At 36.7% G+C, this 16,926-nt stretch overlaps 1 protein-coding gene across 4 annotated transcripts in view; it reads left to right on the top strand.

Annotated features, from left to right (window-relative positions):
* Positions 1 to 3,151: 3,151 nt before the first annotated feature.
* The window catches only part of sbno2a (strawberry notch homolog 2a), a 36,880-nt gene continuing 23,105 nt past the window's right edge, over positions 3,152 to 16,926 (top strand). For 2 of the 4 annotated variants that reach the window (XM_007235948.4, XM_007235947.4), the window contains exons 1-4: positions 3,158 to 3,341; positions 5,662 to 5,862; positions 8,738 to 8,823; positions 10,385 to 10,475. In XM_007235948.4, coding sequence (XP_007236010.3) covers positions 5,743 to 5,862; positions 8,738 to 8,823; positions 10,385 to 10,475 — 297 coding nt within the window. In that variant the 5' untranslated portion in view covers positions 3,158 to 3,341; positions 5,662 to 5,742. Of the gene's footprint in view, positions 3,342 to 3,391; positions 3,533 to 5,661; positions 5,863 to 8,737; positions 8,824 to 10,384; positions 10,476 to 16,926 lie in introns of those variants that run through there. The other 2 variants (XM_015602080.3, XM_015602081.3) reach the window with 2 other exon arrangements.

Raw genomic sequence — 16,926 nt, 5'->3', positions numbered from 1 at the left:
ACGTCAGTAGCTATGCCAATGTCTTCATAATTTTTGTTCAGGTTTGGATTGGGGATAGGGGAAGTAAAGGACTTTTTTTGTCCTGGTACCTATCAGAATCTTAAAATAGACATTTGAAAAAATAAGAAAAAAACAGGTGGGGGAAAAAATCCACTATGTGCTCGTGGGCCTGTGTTTCAATCTAGACTAGTTTGTATGTGTGTTGTTACTGGTCCAGGTCGGCTTCCCAAAAAACACTAAATCTCAAATAAGATTCTGGATCCCAGGTGGGAGGCTTACCATACAACCCCCACATGGGCATGTTATCTGGGATTCTATTACATAATGCATTTACTACATTATAGTTTACACATACTTGAATTAAACAGTGTAATAACATTACACGTAGACCCTATATATTAAAGAATTTACCAAAATAAGATGATTAATTTAAAAAATGTAAATAAGGAGAACATGACACTCAACTAAGTTGAGTTAACTCAAAAAAAAAAAAAAAAATATAGGGCGCCGAGTGGTCCAGCAGTCTAAAGTGCTGCCACTATGAGCAGGAGGTCGCAGGTTCGAACCCCAGCTCATGCAGCTTTGCCATCAAGCTGCAGGCGCTCAGAGGGAGCAAAATTGGCCCTGCTCCCTCTGGGTGGGTAGATGGCGCTCTCTCCCCACATCACTCCTAGGGTGATGTCTGCAGCACAGGGCGTCTGTGAGCTGATGTACCGGAGCCGAGCCGCTGCGCTTTCCTCCAAGCGCGCTGGCTGCTCGGCAATGCTGCATCAGCAGCAGCTCGAAAAGAAGCGGTGGCTGACTTCACATGTATCGGAGGAACCATGTGCTAGTCTTCACCCTCCTGGTGTGTTGAGGTATCACTAGTGATAGGGGGAGTCCTAATGGGTGGGTTGGGTAATTGGCCGTGTAAATTGGGGAGAAAATGGGAAAAATTAGAAATAAAATTATAAAAAAAAAAACTCAAAAAAATATTATTTTGTAGAAATTTAACTCAACTTAGTTTGGTCAAAAGTTCTCCTAACTGACCATTTTAATGCATCATTACTGACATCATTTTGTTCAATACATTTACAGAAAGATTTAAAGACAGGTCAGCTTAAACAACTAAGAATAGCTTACTTACATTTTCTTTAGTTCTGCATTTTACTTTGATGAATAATACATATTGTCATGATAAGCAACCAGTTGAACATTTGCTCCATTTTTAATTGTGAAAAAATTAACGAAAAACGAAAAAAAAGAAAGGCTCATTTATTTACAGCTGTGTTTTTATATAGTGTAATTTTACAGCTCTAGAGTGGCCCTAGAGTCTAACTGCTGCTCGTTAAGTGAAAGGAATTTTTTTTTTTTTCAAGTAATGGCTCAGCACTTCACTATCAAAAGCCTCCCAGTCTGGAAACGTGATATGAAAGGGGAAGTTGGTCATGTGTTTGGCCATCTGAAATCGCCCCATGATTTCATGATGGTTAAACCAACTGTAATAGCAGTGATGGTATGATGGTACACGGTTCTACACTTCACTCCAACCGTGTTTCATGTTTGGGCTCATTTTGTAAATCTGTAGAGGGTCAATTGAGGTTTGTAGCTAACTGTATAAAGTATGCAGATGTTTGAATTGCTTTATAAAGGTACAGCGTCCTCCTGTCTTTGGAAGTTTGTATTCGCAAGGCAAACTTAGCAGCAAGTACTCTAGTCCAAACTGTATTAAGTAACGGCTCAGTGGTAATGGGATGTAGACACTAAGGTGTTAAAAAACTCCAGCAGCACTGCTGTATCTTGTCCACTCATACCAGCACAACATACTCTACTAACACTACCGAGAATGTAAATCAATTGTAACATATGACTAGGCTAAATTACATTAAATATACACTATACTGCCAAATCCACTCACCCATCCAAATCATCAAACTCAGGTTCTAATTACTTTACTGGCCACAGATGTATAAAACCAAGCACCTAGTCATGCAGACTGCTTCTACAAACATTAATAAAAGAATGGGTCGCTCTTAGGAGGATCTCAGTGAACTCCAGCGTGGTACTGTGATAGGACCTATGCATCAAGTCCAGTCGTGAAATTTCCTCACTACTAAATATTCCATAGCCAACTGTCAGTGATATAACACAGTGGTAACAAAAGCAACTTGCTTTGTCAACGTAAAATAACAGAGCAGGGTACATAGTGTGCAAAAGTCGCGCAGAAGTTGATCACTACAGACCTCCAAACTTCATGTGGCCTTAAGGTTAGCTCAAGAACATCAGAGCATAGAGAGCTTCATAGAATGGGTTTCCATGGACGAGCAGTTCCATCCAATTCTTGTACCATTAAACACAAAGCAGGAAATGCATTGAAATGACATATTAAACTGATGACATAAAAAGACACAGTTTTGGTGGTCTATTGCAGGGATTCTCAACTGGTAGGTCAGGACCCAAAAGTGGGTCACAGACACATTCTGGGTGGGTTGCAAACAACTTGTAAAAAATAAATAAAGTTAAACAAATAAATGAAAAATTAAAAACTTTTTGAAATAACTAATGCTCATCTGATTTTGTACTTGTTTTCATATTTGAAAAAAGAGACAGAGTTTCATACTATGTACTCTGAACGTAGATATATGCAGAAAAGTAAATTGTGTAGCTTTATTTATTTTATGCAGTTTTGACACTTTTTATTTTATTGTAGTACCTTTACACATGTATTTATCATGTTCTCAGTTTCTTAAACTGCTTTTAAATTCTCTTTGCATATATGTGTATATAGCAGACAAATAGTAGTAACAGCAATAATAGTATAAGTAGTAGCAGTATTAGTGTTAGTAGTACTATTGGTAGTAATAGTAGTAGTAGTATTAATATTAATAGTATTAACAGTAATATTAGTATTAGTAGTAGTGACAGCAGCAGTATTATTATTAGTAGTAGTAGCTATAGTAACAGTAGTATTTGTAGTGGTATTAGTTGCAGTAGTAGAAGCAGTAGTATTAGAGGTAGTATTAGTAGTAGTAGCTATAGTAACAGTAGTATTATTGGTAAAATTAGTAGTATATTATGGGGTGGGTTTGGGACGCGGCCTTCCTCCGCTTGGCACCGCTGGTCGGTAAGCGAGCCGTGGCCGGTGAGCCCGTGACGTCACCGCCGCCGCCAGCGGAAGATTCCTCCTTCCTAAAAATTAAGATGGCGACGTTGACCAGGAAGTGAGATAAACAACCGTGCCGAGAAAACACGGGAGAATAATGGCGTAAAGGCTCCGGTTCCGCCCGCACCGAGAAACAGCGACAGCAGAGAGGCGAGCAGCGGCGGGGTAATGACGGGGAAATGAGCGGGGAGCGCGCGCGGTAAGCGGCGGCGCGAGCGAGCGGTGGTGGTGGAGGCGCTCGAGCGAATGTCGTTAGTTAGCCACCAAGCTAACCAGCAGCAGCGGCTAGCCGCACAAACAATAGACTCCGGCGGCCCTGCTGCCTCACAAACCGGGCTGATTAACGGAGATAACCTGTTCCTGGTAGTTTAATACGGGCTGTATAATATGGTGAGGACATACTGAGGTAGTATGTAGTTTATAAATGTGTTATTAGCGCGCGGAAGACCGTAGTTATGTGGTTATAGCGCTCTGACTCGAGCTGTTCGGTAAGGATTTAGACCTGGCTGGCTAACGTAGCCTTTTAATGCTAGCTAGCTAGTTAGCTAACAGCCCATAGAGAACCACGAACCAGCTAGCTAGCTTTAAAAGCTAAGCTAAGCTTAGCTGACTTGGTTAGTTAGCTAGCGTTAGTTAACCGAGCTACAATAATTTAAGCTAACCTAGATATTCTGGCTAGTCCGTAGCCCTAAACGTTATACAAAGATAGGTCAGATAACTAATGCTAGCTACTTGGTCTGACATGTTTCAAAGTTTAGTAGGGTTGAAATTCCTTGCTGTAAATACTATAAAAGTAAGACGCCAAGCCGTTTTAGAACGGGTTCCTCTTCCACGCCACAATATTAATAGTTCTAGCTGGCTGGATAGCTAGGAAAAACTCAAATTCACGATCCCAAAACCTCTCTAATGTAGTTAACATAGCTAGTTTTTACTTGCTAGTAGACATGTTAATTTCATTAGCTTTGATATGTTATCTAGTTGGCTAAGTAGCTAGGTTAGTCATACAATAAAATCTACAGATCTCATTATTGTTGGTTTTACTATATAGTAGTAATTGTAACTTCATATATTAGCTTTGAAATGTTATATATTTGTCTGGCTAGCTAGGCTAGATATATTAAATGTAATGTTACAGATCTATATAACTCAAATCCACGAATTCAAGGTCTCTCTAATGTAGTTTTTCTAACTAGATAGTAGTCATTTTCTCTTTAGATAACAGCTTTTAAATATTTTACTAGATAAGCTAGATTAATAATGCTAAATCTACAGATCCATAACACCATTCTGAATAGTTATATTACCAGGACCACGTATGCTTAATGTAAAGTTAACTAGATTAGTCATATGTCATCATTGATTAACAATTGTGTCCTCTCACATATACAGCTAAAATACTTTAAGTAGTAAATACTCAAGTTAACAGATATGTATTATAACTGTTTTTGGATGTCTAGCTACACTATAACTCTGATTAGTAAAATGTCTAGGCCCTCCCTGTCTGTAAATAAGATGAAAAAATTGAATTTAATGATATCTACACTTGGAATTTTGACTTGTAATATTATTATTGGTTATTATTATTTTTTAAATAACAAAATGCAAGTATATGTAAGATGGGGACATTGCATTTAAATCGATGGGAACATATAACTAGTCAGACTTACCTGATAACATGAATAGTTAGGATGAATTTCTAGATCTGTAGATCTGATGTCATTACTAGAAAAGTTTTAGTGCTAAGCTCTAAAATAAGAGTTTATTTAAATAAAACCTACATTACAGAGAACTTGAGTTTCAGGTTTTATTATTTAGTTATGCCTGTTACACGTGTCATTTTAGGCAAACATTGCCTGGCACATGTTAATGTCTTTTTTTTTCTAAATACATGAAAATGTATTTAATTGTGTACTTTCTTTTTAATTTACCACTTCCTGCTATGTTTTTTCTTTTTCTTTTGTACGATATTTTTTATATATCTAACTATATCTAATTTATGTCTCTGTATATAAGAAAGGCTTTTAAGAATTTTACATTTCGTGTTATTGCCGTGTTAGTGTCTGTGTACAACTGTAATGTGGGACTTTCTATATGGCTAAATAATATAATCTGTTCATCTACACTAGCTAGGGTCCATTTTCTGGACATGGATTAAACCTAGTCTAAGACTAGGTGTAATCCCTTTTTGGTAAACTTCCCCAAACAGGGATTTCCTTGTAAGACATGCAGAATGAGGGCTCTCTTTGCTCTCTTTTTGCATTCCTCCTTACACCTAGCTTAAACTTTAGGACAGCTCTGGCTCTAATGCTGTTTTTGTTTGTAGAATCATTCTGCCATGTAGCTAGGTATTTGTCAAGACAAGATACAGATACAGGACAGCTGTATCTGGTTTCACATCAGTGCAGTAAGCTTTACAAAGTAAAACTGCCTCAGACAGTTTGCATTGATGACGTTGAACTCCTGATGCTTTTTCTCTCTGTTAATGTCTCTGTGTTTTTTCTTCTCTTTTATCTCCTCAGAGATGGCTGGAAAATGATGAAATCTATTGCTCTTTTTGAAAAGTTGGCTGGGATGGTCACTAAGCCGCTGCTTTGAGCCTGATGTCTATTCTTGCCACATCTGCTGTCATGGACACGGAGGACTTCCTGCACTCGGAGGGTCCTCAGCTGGGGAGTCCCAAATACAGTGTGCCCAGTCCTCCACTCTCCAGCTCCATTGAGGTAAGACTGACACATACACTAGTGTTATAATTCAGGCTGGATACTGGTTGATATGGTGAAAATATTTGAGCAACACAGTGGGATTTGATCCCCCGCCCAGTTAAGCATTGTTATTGTAGTAAGAGTCATTGGGAAAGATTCCTATTACTACATTCACTTTCCTTTCCAACATGATTAAACTGGAAGTGTCTCTGGACAAGAGTTTCAAATGAATCCCAAATGTAAATGTCTACTTAATAGAGCTTTTTCGAACTACAGCATTGCTCTCATAGTTATAACCACAAATCTGACTAGCTACAATAATAGTTTTAAATATACTGTAATGTGGGACTTTCTATATGGCTAAATAATATAATCTGTTCATCTACACTAGCTAGGGTCCATTTTCTGGACATGGATTAAACCTAGTCTAAGACTAGGTGTAATCCCTTTTTGGTAAACTTCCCCAAACAGGGATTTCCTTGTAAGACATGCAGAATGAGGGCTCTCTTTGCTCTCTTTTTGCATTCCTCCTTACACCTAGCTTAAACTTTAGGACAGCTCTGGCTCTAACGCTGTTTTTGTTTGTAGAATCATTCTGCCATGTAGCTAGGTATTTGTCAAGACAAGATACAGATACAGGACAACTGTATCTGGTTTCACATCAGTGCAGTAAGCTTTACAAAGTAAAACTGCCTCAGACAGTTTGCATTGATGACGTTGAACTCCTGATGCTTTTTCTCTCTGTTAATGTCTCTGTGTTTTTTCTTCTCTTTTATCTTCTCTTTCTTCTCTTTTATTATTTAAAAGGAAGGTAAACACAGCCCAAGTAGGTTTATTTATAATAGCAGGTATTCAAACTCCTTTTTGCTGTATGTAGGGTTACCGGTACATGGTTACCTATAAGGTACACCTTTGCATTTATTCGTTAGTTATTACACATATTGGAGAAAATGGGTGGGTGATCTTAATGGTCATCAAGAATATTGGCAAATAAAATGTTTCTATGAAGTGTGTGAATGTGTCATACATTTCATAGGAATAAATATATTATATTGTATGTTAATGTTTTGGTTCTATAGGTTAGAGCCATTATTAGAGAGATTGATTTTGATTAATTAAATGATTAGGCTTTCATAAATAGAACCATTGTTTTGCCTATCCCTTTAGCAAAATAAGCCCCAAAGTCACAACTTCTCAGTGTATTAGCAGCTCAAGGAAAAAGAGCACAGTCATTTGTTCATAGTGCATAGTGTAAGCCTTACATCATTCTGCGTTTGTTTTGTTCTGGAAAATGCAATACATTGCTAGTTGTATAGTTCTGGTATTTGGCAGTTTGTTCCAGAAAACGTTGTTTGAGTGTTAATTTATCAATTTCTCTTTTTAATTGGTAATTAATAAACACTTTTCTACTGGTTTAGTTATAGAGTTACCTAGTCAAGTCAAGTAGTTTTATTGTCAATACTGCATATGTACAGGACATACAGGGTATTGAAATTACGTTACTTTCCTTGCAAAAGTTACAACAAGTACAGCAAGAAGATATAAATATAAAAGAATGAGAAACATTAAATGTAACTCACGGTTGTAGGATCTCATCTAGACCAGTAGAATTGTATGTGTTTTTTGGCCGTATAAGGATATATAATCATTGTGAAAAATGTAGAATCGAATAGCATATCATTGTGTAATTGTGCCCTTGCCCATCATACAGTAATCTTAAATCATAACTGTAAGATGCAATATGAAATCTCAGTTGCAGAATTGTATGACCCAGCAATGAATGCCCTTTATGCATAGTGAACTTTAGTTCTGAGCTCTTCGGTTTAGTCTTGTGACAGTAGAAATGTGGCTCTGTTGTGACTGTTATGAGTATATGTATAGGCATACCATTGATGGTTCAGTATTAGTCTGACTGAGACTAAACCATATGTAAGCACCGCAGTTCAGTTTGCCATAGTGTAACAGTGGCTGTAGTCAAGCTAAGCTTAAAATAATTAAAACTTGCAGCCTAAGCTGATATCAGACTATTCTGAGACTTGAACTCTTTGAACTTTTTCTTTAGTAATGTGATGTCTGCTTGACGCCAACATAAAGGTCCAGTTTCGCTACTGTTTTTAACGTGCCCTTCCAAACTTCCTCTCAACTACTTAAAACACATAGGGAAGAGGAAACAAGAAAAAGTGGATTTGTCAAGCACGTTGCGTATTTAAACTACAAGCACAAGTCACGAAAGGAAAAAGGGACGCATTTTTAAATGTCTGCATTGTCAAAGCACAAAACTATTGATGGGTGAATTGGTGTTATTGTTGTGGCTGATCTGTGAATATTTAAATGGAAAATGTGTAAAGAAGCAGATGTTAACTATTGTAAAGTAAACAGGACTGGCCTTTAAACAGCTCTGATGAATGTCTTAGATCGCTTCAGTTTGTTATTCCGTTATGTACTTTGCGAACCTGAAAATTGTCTCTCTTTCCTTCTTTCTTTCATATTTTTCTGTTTCTATTTCTGTTCCTCTTTGTCTTTTCCCAGTTAGATGTTGTAATTACCTTCAGCTGCTGTTTGTGCTTTGAATGGGCCGTCAACCTTCTCCAGTAAAGAGTTATAGCACCACTGTCCTTGTCATGGTAACCTTAAGTGGTGACTTCCTTCACTTTGTGGAGTTTGTAGGAGGTTACTTGGTTCACCAGATTAGAAAGGATTTCAGTGGCCATTGTTCACGTACAGTGTAAATATCACAGATTGAGCACACACTGGGTGTATGGGAATGTTGCAGGGATGGTATGGTCTGGGGTATTGCCTTATAATGTCACAATCTGTGTCTTATCTGTGTTGTATTAGTCCATTCCCAAGGAGATTATGAAAAATGTGATGTTTGTTTCCTTTTCCTCTCCAGAGTCAGCTGTTTTCTGCTAACTTGTGGCAGTCATTCTCCCAGCAGCCTCAGTATAACCAGCACTATCCTATGCAACAATCTGGGAGGTGAGTGATGACTAAACACTGTTCTTATTCTTGGTTTTTTTTTCTGTTTTTCATTTTCTTTCTTTTTCCCTATTCGGACGTGATTAGTTTTACATAGGGAGTTGGGAGAACACTAATAGAATTTCAGGAGAATTTAGGAATGATTGTCACAAGATAAGAAATCTCAGATTAAATGACTGATATTTGAGAAGCTACTCGATTTACACACTGCCTTCAACTCCAGAACAATGCTTGCAGACTGCAAAGAGAGTTTTAGAAACATTAGTGTCACTTCTAGACTAAAAATAGTCCAACAAACAACAATATCCAGCCAGCAGTGTCCTTTAACCACTGGTAAAGTATTAGAGGACAACCAATCTTATAACCTTGTTATAGTAATAATTATATATTAGTTTAAAACTTAGCATCTAAATGTGCATTCCACACAATGACGTGCCTAAAGCTGCCAGAAGCGTCACACACCTGAGGAGACCTTTGGCTTGTTTTCTGAATTTGAGTGTTTGTGTGTTTAGCACCTGAGGTTTGGCTCAGACTGGAAGGGCCCAGGGGATCTGTGCTATGTGCAACCGTACTATACGCCTTCTAGAACATCTCTATTAAAGAAAAGCTATGAAAATTCCCTTTTCACAGGAAATAATGGAATATTTCCTCACATATTGCTTTGCAATTTTTACAAACTTTTTACAAAATTTAAGATGAGAAATGCATCCACGCAGTCCATAAAAATGAAAGAAAACAGACGCAAAAAGATTAAAGCATAAAGAAAGATACACTTCATGATTACACACTGGAAGTCGTTATGCAAACTAACTTATTTTTTAATGTTTGTGGGCTATAAAATATTGTTCAGAGTAAGTTCTTTAAATGAGTCATTGTGGTGTAACAATGCAGGTTGTGGTGTTCAGCCTCCACAGAGCTTGGCTACTGAACATGCACAGACATGCGTATAATTACACACGTCTGTCTGACTTGGATCTTTTGTTCAAAGGCTCCCTTCTGTCTCACTGGGATATTGTGTGCAGATAAACTTGGGCCTTTTCATTTTTTTATGTGTTCAGCATGGACTTCTAGCGGAGATAGATGTCTTATCATCCTGGGCTTAACTGCACAGCTTCCTCAAAGAAATCCAGTACATTTAGACCACATTTTATTAAATTGTCCTGTGAAATATGTGGCATCAGTAGGTTAGTTTCAGTTACTTTAACTCAACATGGCACATCCCACAGGTAAAGGAAGTGTGCATACCTGTGTACTCCAATGATTTGAAGAAAAACAGGACATGATGCATATTCCGTGTGTACTCGTCATACAAAAATGAAAGTCTGAAACTTGTGCATGTGTCATTGCTGTCTTATTTCCCCCTTGGGATGAATCTTCTTTTCCATATGTTTGCTCGCTTTTTTCTGACTTTTGTTTTACCTTGTGTAAGCTGAACCTTTCTGATGATTGTTTTGTCCATTTATAAATGAAATTACTGCACCTGTTCAGTTAGATGAATGCTTGTAACAGTGTGAACATTGTTTCACTGGTTTTATTCAATTTCTCTACATGTTGCTTTCAGATCGTGCCAGCCTAGCTCTACATCTGTGGATATGTTCAGTGACATGGATTTCTCCGACCTTACATCAGGCAGGAATGAAGACTTTTCAGCGGTAAGTTTGTCTGATCTCACTTACTCACTAGTTTAAACCTCAAAGGATCCTCCCACAAATGTACACAAGTTGTTTGATGTCCATTGCGAGTTGGCCACAGATAGCATAATGTAGCCAATTGCTCTCCCTGGCTGTTCACACAGATTGATTGGTTATTGTTGACTGTGTATTAGGTTGGTGAAAAATATGCACTTTTCTTGTGGTGTTATCGATGCTTACTTTTGCCTTTATAACACTTTTTTATGGCTAGCCAGTCTATTCATTCACTCTCTCATTTACCAGTCAGTTCTTTACTCTAATCATCTGAAGTCAGAGCCCTTAGCTACCAGATATCGGTACTATGTTAGATAAACGTCTGTTAATTTATTATTTAAATCATGACATGTTAAATCACTGCCTGTTGGTTAAATCTGGTTCAAAAAAGAGTTTTTTTTTATACTACAGTGTATATCTTAAAAAAATTATATTGTATATCTTTATTCTAAAGCCCTTATCTGTAGTTATTCAGTTCAATTACATTTAACAACATTGTTCTTCTATAATGTTTTTCCCAGTGAGATTAAAGCGGGTACATGCCTTGATTATTATTATTATTATTATTATTATTATTATTTAGAAAAATCTAACCCTTAATGTACGCTAATATGCTAATGTGGTATGTTTTTTAAAGTTGGACTTTAATTAAAGTAGAGTATTGTTGGCTGGTTAAGGAAGAGAGTTCAGTATTTTAAATTTTTATGACGCTTGTTTTGAAAGAAAAAACGGAATACTTTCACTTTCGTTTTGAGTTAGCTAAGTCTCATTTTGAGTGTTGTGCAGAGTAAAATGATTCTTTTCTAAACCATATATATTTCCCATGATTCTTTACTGCCCAAACTAGTTCAGGTAGAGAGACAATTTAGGATTTTTTTTTTTTTTTTTTTTTTAGAGTAATTTGCTGAATTAATTAATTTTTTAAGTAGTGTTGCTAGGGTGTATTCTCATGTGCCTATTCTTGTTTATCTCAAATTTTCTGTTGAACTTGGGTATTCAAATGTAGACTATTGCAACAGCTTTTGAGATTGGCTTGGCAGGTTTTCAGATGGGTCAGATAGCTGTGAGAAGTGTAATTTCCTGTTAATCATCCCCTCACCTTTTTTTTCTTCTTCCCTTCACGATTGCTTAGGGTGATCACCGTATGATCAGCTAGTAAGCAGCTGGTTTTCAGAAGCCCATTGGTTAAATATGCATGGCTAGAGGTAGTTTAGTAAAAAAATGTTTAGTTTATAGTAAAATAGTAAATGGTTTCATTTGTCTTACAACATATAAAGTACTATTTATTTTCCACATTTTGTAGGCATTTTAGATTTCTCTTTTAATAGCAGATTGAATTAGAAGGATATTGCAAGCACCCAGGACATGTAAATTTAATGTAATTGACTGGGTAACCCCAAGTTTGCAGTATATGAAAAGTTTAGTTTAGTTTTCTGTTTGCTTGTTTAAAATATATTGGTTTATTCTAAAAAGAGTAATTGCAAGCTAACTGTAAATTATGTAAACTTAAATACTTAAAATAAGTCTAAAATTTGATTTCTCCATACCTGTAGACACCCTGTATTAACATAACTGTTAAGATATAAATGTTTGTGATTTCCACATTTTTTTTTTATATAGCTGTGGTTTGGCTGAAATGAGCTTGTGGCTGCGTAGCAGGGTGGAGATTTCCGCAAACCTGTTTGGCAAAGCATAGAAGCAGAAGGCTTCAAGATCACAGATGTGAAAAGATAGTTGAAAAAATCCCTCAATGCTTTGTATAAATCTTTAAATAATAATAATAACACTGTTTATTTCTTTATTTTAGTTTTAGATAAAAAAATCTCTTTGCTTCAATCTTAAAACACTAGTTTAACATTTACACATGACAACAATAGCTTCTCTCCATTGCTTCCCAGTACTGTCTGTGCAAGGTTTGGGCTTTTGTGCAAAGGTTTTGGCACCCTACATTTAAACCAAAACAAAACTTAACAAAACATATATGATAGCTTTGTATATTCCACCATTTTGTGGACATTTAGACAGAAGGTTTAGCATAAAACATAACAATACCTTACTCACAATACAGCAACCAATCAACACATGTTGATTTTAAGCAGTGGCACCTTTTGGCAGAGCTTTAGCCAGTATGTTCGTGTTTGAACTGTTTTCTAAACATGTAATCAGTAAGGTAGCTGGGTGAATTTTCATTTCCACTAGCGTAGTAGAAACAGGAATTTTGGACATTGATAATGTATATATTCACTGATCATGTTCTTTACTTTAGTTGTGGTCAGAATTGAGAAGCAATTGAGAAGAAATCCTTATGCAGAATTTTGAAAAACTGCATTAAAGAGGCACTGAAAGTGTCCTCCAAACACTGTGGTCGATTCTTAAAGCACATACGGTAAAATTGGGGTCTGACTGCCAGTAATGTTGGTCACCCTCCAACAAAAGCATCATTTCCTGAAAGGAGAACCACCCCTTACATTTTTGTATAGATTTAAGCAAGAGTTATGCATGTTAAGCTAAATCGTCTGCTATCAATGGCAGTAATTATTGTGATTATTCGGATTTAATTAGTTTTGTGTAGCCGCTGTGTTTTAAGTTATGCAGTAGTGCATTGTTTCCTCTCTGAGTTAAATTCCCTTTGGGACGAGCTGTGTAATGCCTAGGTTGCACTTTTGGATCAAGTACTTTGCAGAGGTGGGACGTCCACTACCTGAGGTACCTTTTTAACCAGTTTATAATTTCAGCTGATTTATTACTTCATTGGTTACAAGATGCATATGAGTTATGGTAAAGAATGATTGAAGTTTCATGCCAATAAAATAGGATATTTGGTATTTTCTTCCAGATAAAAAGCTAAGCATTAATTTCAGTTCTATGTTGTTAATAGTGACATGATAAAGTTGTAGCAAAGACTTTATGTATCAGCTTTGAAACCTAGCTTAGTTCCAGTGAATGTCTGTGGTTATCACACTTACACATCAGGTGTGTTTTCAGAAAGTCAGCACTATGAGTGTCTTATCATACACAATATTTCATGACACAGTGATATTGTAATGTAAAACATTCTGTATTGTGAGAATAGGAATATTCCTTAATGAAAACAGTCTGTTATTTGTTAACTTTGAACTAAAAGGGTATTTTTAGTGTAAATGTTTAATTGTTGGTTAGTGGTTTGTATGCAACCATTAAAAATTCTGCACTTTAGTGTTTTTCTGTCTTGATAAAAGTTTGGCTATTTTACATCATGTTTTCTTTACATTATTTATTTTATTGGTAAGTTACTGTTGTTTACAATTAGTAGACAAAAGGCATTCTCATACCTAATTACAGGTCAGCTGTCTTGCAGAGAAAAGGCTTAGCTTTAGTTTCACTTCTTATGTGTTAATAGGTTGACTGTGATAGTGGTGTTGTATCTGCTTTGAAACCTGGCTTAGTTCTAGTGTATTTCTGTGGTAATCACTTTTAGATATCAGGAGTGTGTTTATGAAGTCAGCACTGAGCATCATTTCCTGTTCTTTGGGACATGTACCAGTTTAAATGAATGTTTATTTACAGAGAAAGTCAGTGACCATTTATCATACCGTGACAAATCCAGAAGTCCTTTGTGAGATTTCCTATTATACACAGCCTATTGACACGAGTTTCTATTGATTCTAGGCTTAGTGACTAGTGGTCATATCCCAGTTACCATATGTGTAGCTGCAAATATTCTGATTCTGTTGATGTTCGTGTTTTGCCACTGCTGTTATGGTTATCATTTCAAGTGCTCTTTGTTTGCTGTTAGGTATTTTTGGAAAAAACACTTGTCAGTCACCACTTTACATCTACCTGGCAATCCAAAATACCTCTCAAAATACCCTCTTTAGTCTCTGCCAAATAGTCTACATCTCTTTTACATGTTGGAAATGTATGTCATAGTCTAATTCTCATGCTAAAATGTAAGCTCAAGCTGTATTCATGAGTTTTTAACACCTCCAAATTTCAAACCATTTTTTATAATAGAGGCATTGACTCATCCTTCATGGCAGTGCTTGACTCCTCAGGCCCAGAAACCTTTTGGACAGCATTTGGACAGTACTACATTAAATTCAAAACATGTATTTTTGCCACATTCATACATTTTTTTTTAAAATGTAATTTGTACTGATGTACTGTATATAAATGTATGCTCTCTTATATGGAATCTGTAATAAGCGATAATTAACATTATATTGTGACTGATATTTATGTTGGTAGCCAGGCACTACTTATATTACTTATATAATCACACATCTCTTTATGTGTGGGATACTGGTGTTCTCCACTGTGGTCTATTTGTGTGAGTGGGATATATGGGAAATTCCTGCCAGTAATGACTAACCATATGTTGGTGCAAGCAAGAGATAAAAGTAGGGCGCTGAATCATTATGAAATCTTTATATGAGTAATTCCAATATTGGTCAGTTATTATATTCCTTTAATTAATTTCATACATTTTAGATTCAATTTTAACAGTCGGAGGATACTTTTCACACCTACCTTGTTTGGTCTGGTACATGTGACTCTTTCATTTGGTTCAAACCAAAATGCCAAGTGTGAAGGGAGGCGAAAACCATAGTTTGGACCAAAGGACCAAAATGGGGTCAGAGTGAAGGGGGTACAGATCATTTTAAACATTAATTTGGTATGTTTGCAGTTTATTTTTTTTTTTTTAAGATTGTTTGGGCTTTAGGATCAATTGCAGGAGAAGACAGACAGCAGAAAACAAAGAGCTAGTGTCAAAATTCATGTCATTTTCACTTGCATGCTCGTCACATAATGGTATAGGTTATTTATAAACGTACATAAAAGGAATCCAATGGGAATCTTTTGTACTCATTTTACTTAATTCAACTGCTTGTCACGTGTAGACTTGAAAGGATTTTGATTTTGGCAAGGGTGCAGAATTTGCCATAACATCTCACCAAATTAACAGCATTCTACAAACCAAGTTAACAAGTGTAGGTAGATGCAGCCAGTGTAGTTAAGATGATAAAACTAAGACTGCAAAAGAGATTCCTTAATAAGTACGCCCATCACTGGTTTCTGTGGTTCCCTCAAGAAATACAGTGATTAGACATTGTGAACCGGGCTGCTGTCAAAAAATTCCAGGAATCACCCCTTGACAGAGTTGCAGCAAATACTTTGGATGGCAGCCATGTCTGAAACCATCTGTCATGTCTGTATTTACTTTGCATGAGCAAACAGTTGCATTATCACATTACATAGCAATGGCGAGGGATGTTCTGTTCCAGATCTGATTTTTGTTTTACTCAGTCTCATTTTTAGTCTTTAGCACTTCCCAAAAGTGGATAAATATTATAGGATTTTTTGGGAGGCTTGATGTTTGGAATAGTAGTCATATTGGCAGATAATTATTGTGAAATATTTTGCCAATAGACATTAATAGAATAGATTTAACAGCTTTTAAATCCATGTCTGATGGTTGTGCTTAAGGAAAGGCAATACAGCTATTTGATTGTATGGTGATGATACGTTTCTGAGCATATCATGGATATCGTCAGTGCATTGAGCAACTGCACACATTATTACAAAGAGTGTCCAGTTTAATTGCAGTACTAAACTACTAATAAAAAGCACCGTGGTTAACATGCGAGTGTAAATTGTAGCAGTTTTTTTAGAACGTATTTTAAACATAATCACCCACCACTACTCCTATGTGCATATGTACTGAAGTATTTGTAATTTATTGATTCATTCATGGTCATTATTTACAGTGAACTGGTACAATTTAGTTCACAGGATTGTGTTATATCAGGCTTATATTAATGGATCAGTTACTCACAATTTTATTGTAACATCTGCATTTCCATAGTTTTGACTGTATAAATAAGTGGCTGTAAATGTCCCGTAGCCATTTTTTATCATGACCAAAACCATGGGGGGAATACAGTGGTGCCACGTCTTTCACACTGGAATTGCTGATGGTTGAAAATGAAGCTTTTTTTGGACAAGCTGTTTTAGCAGCAGGAACACCCTGTTCAGTTTATTGTCTTAAACCACCATTAAACAGTAGGGGTGTCACGATCTCGATATTTTATCGAAATCGAATCGAAATGAGGTCACGATCTCGAGTATCGAAGTCAAAAAGAGGATCGACGATCCCTCCCGCGCGCGCTACGCAAATAGCGCAGCGCGCTACGCAAATGGCGTGGCACCAACACAGCGCATCCTATTCATTTAAATAGAGATAGCCACTGCATGAGCGCAGTCGGCGGGAGTGTGATCAGTTTTTATCTGTCCAACGGGGGAGGGGGGGCGGGGGTTGGGCGCGCAGGTTTTGTATCTGTATCTAACGGAGGGGTGGGTGCGCGCAGGTGAGAGCGTGTGAACTCGCTGAAATGCGTGTGTCAGTGTGACTTGAGAACACTGACTATAGATCACAGTG

Source organism: Astyanax mexicanus, chromosome 4, assembly GCF_023375975.1.
Source record: "Astyanax mexicanus isolate ESR-SI-001 chromosome 4, AstMex3_surface, whole genome shotgun sequence".
NCBI lineage: Eukaryota > Metazoa > Chordata > Actinopteri > Characiformes > Acestrorhamphidae > Astyanax > Astyanax mexicanus.
Note: the sequence above shows the minus strand (reverse complement) of the source record. Positions and strands in the feature narration are given on the sequence as shown.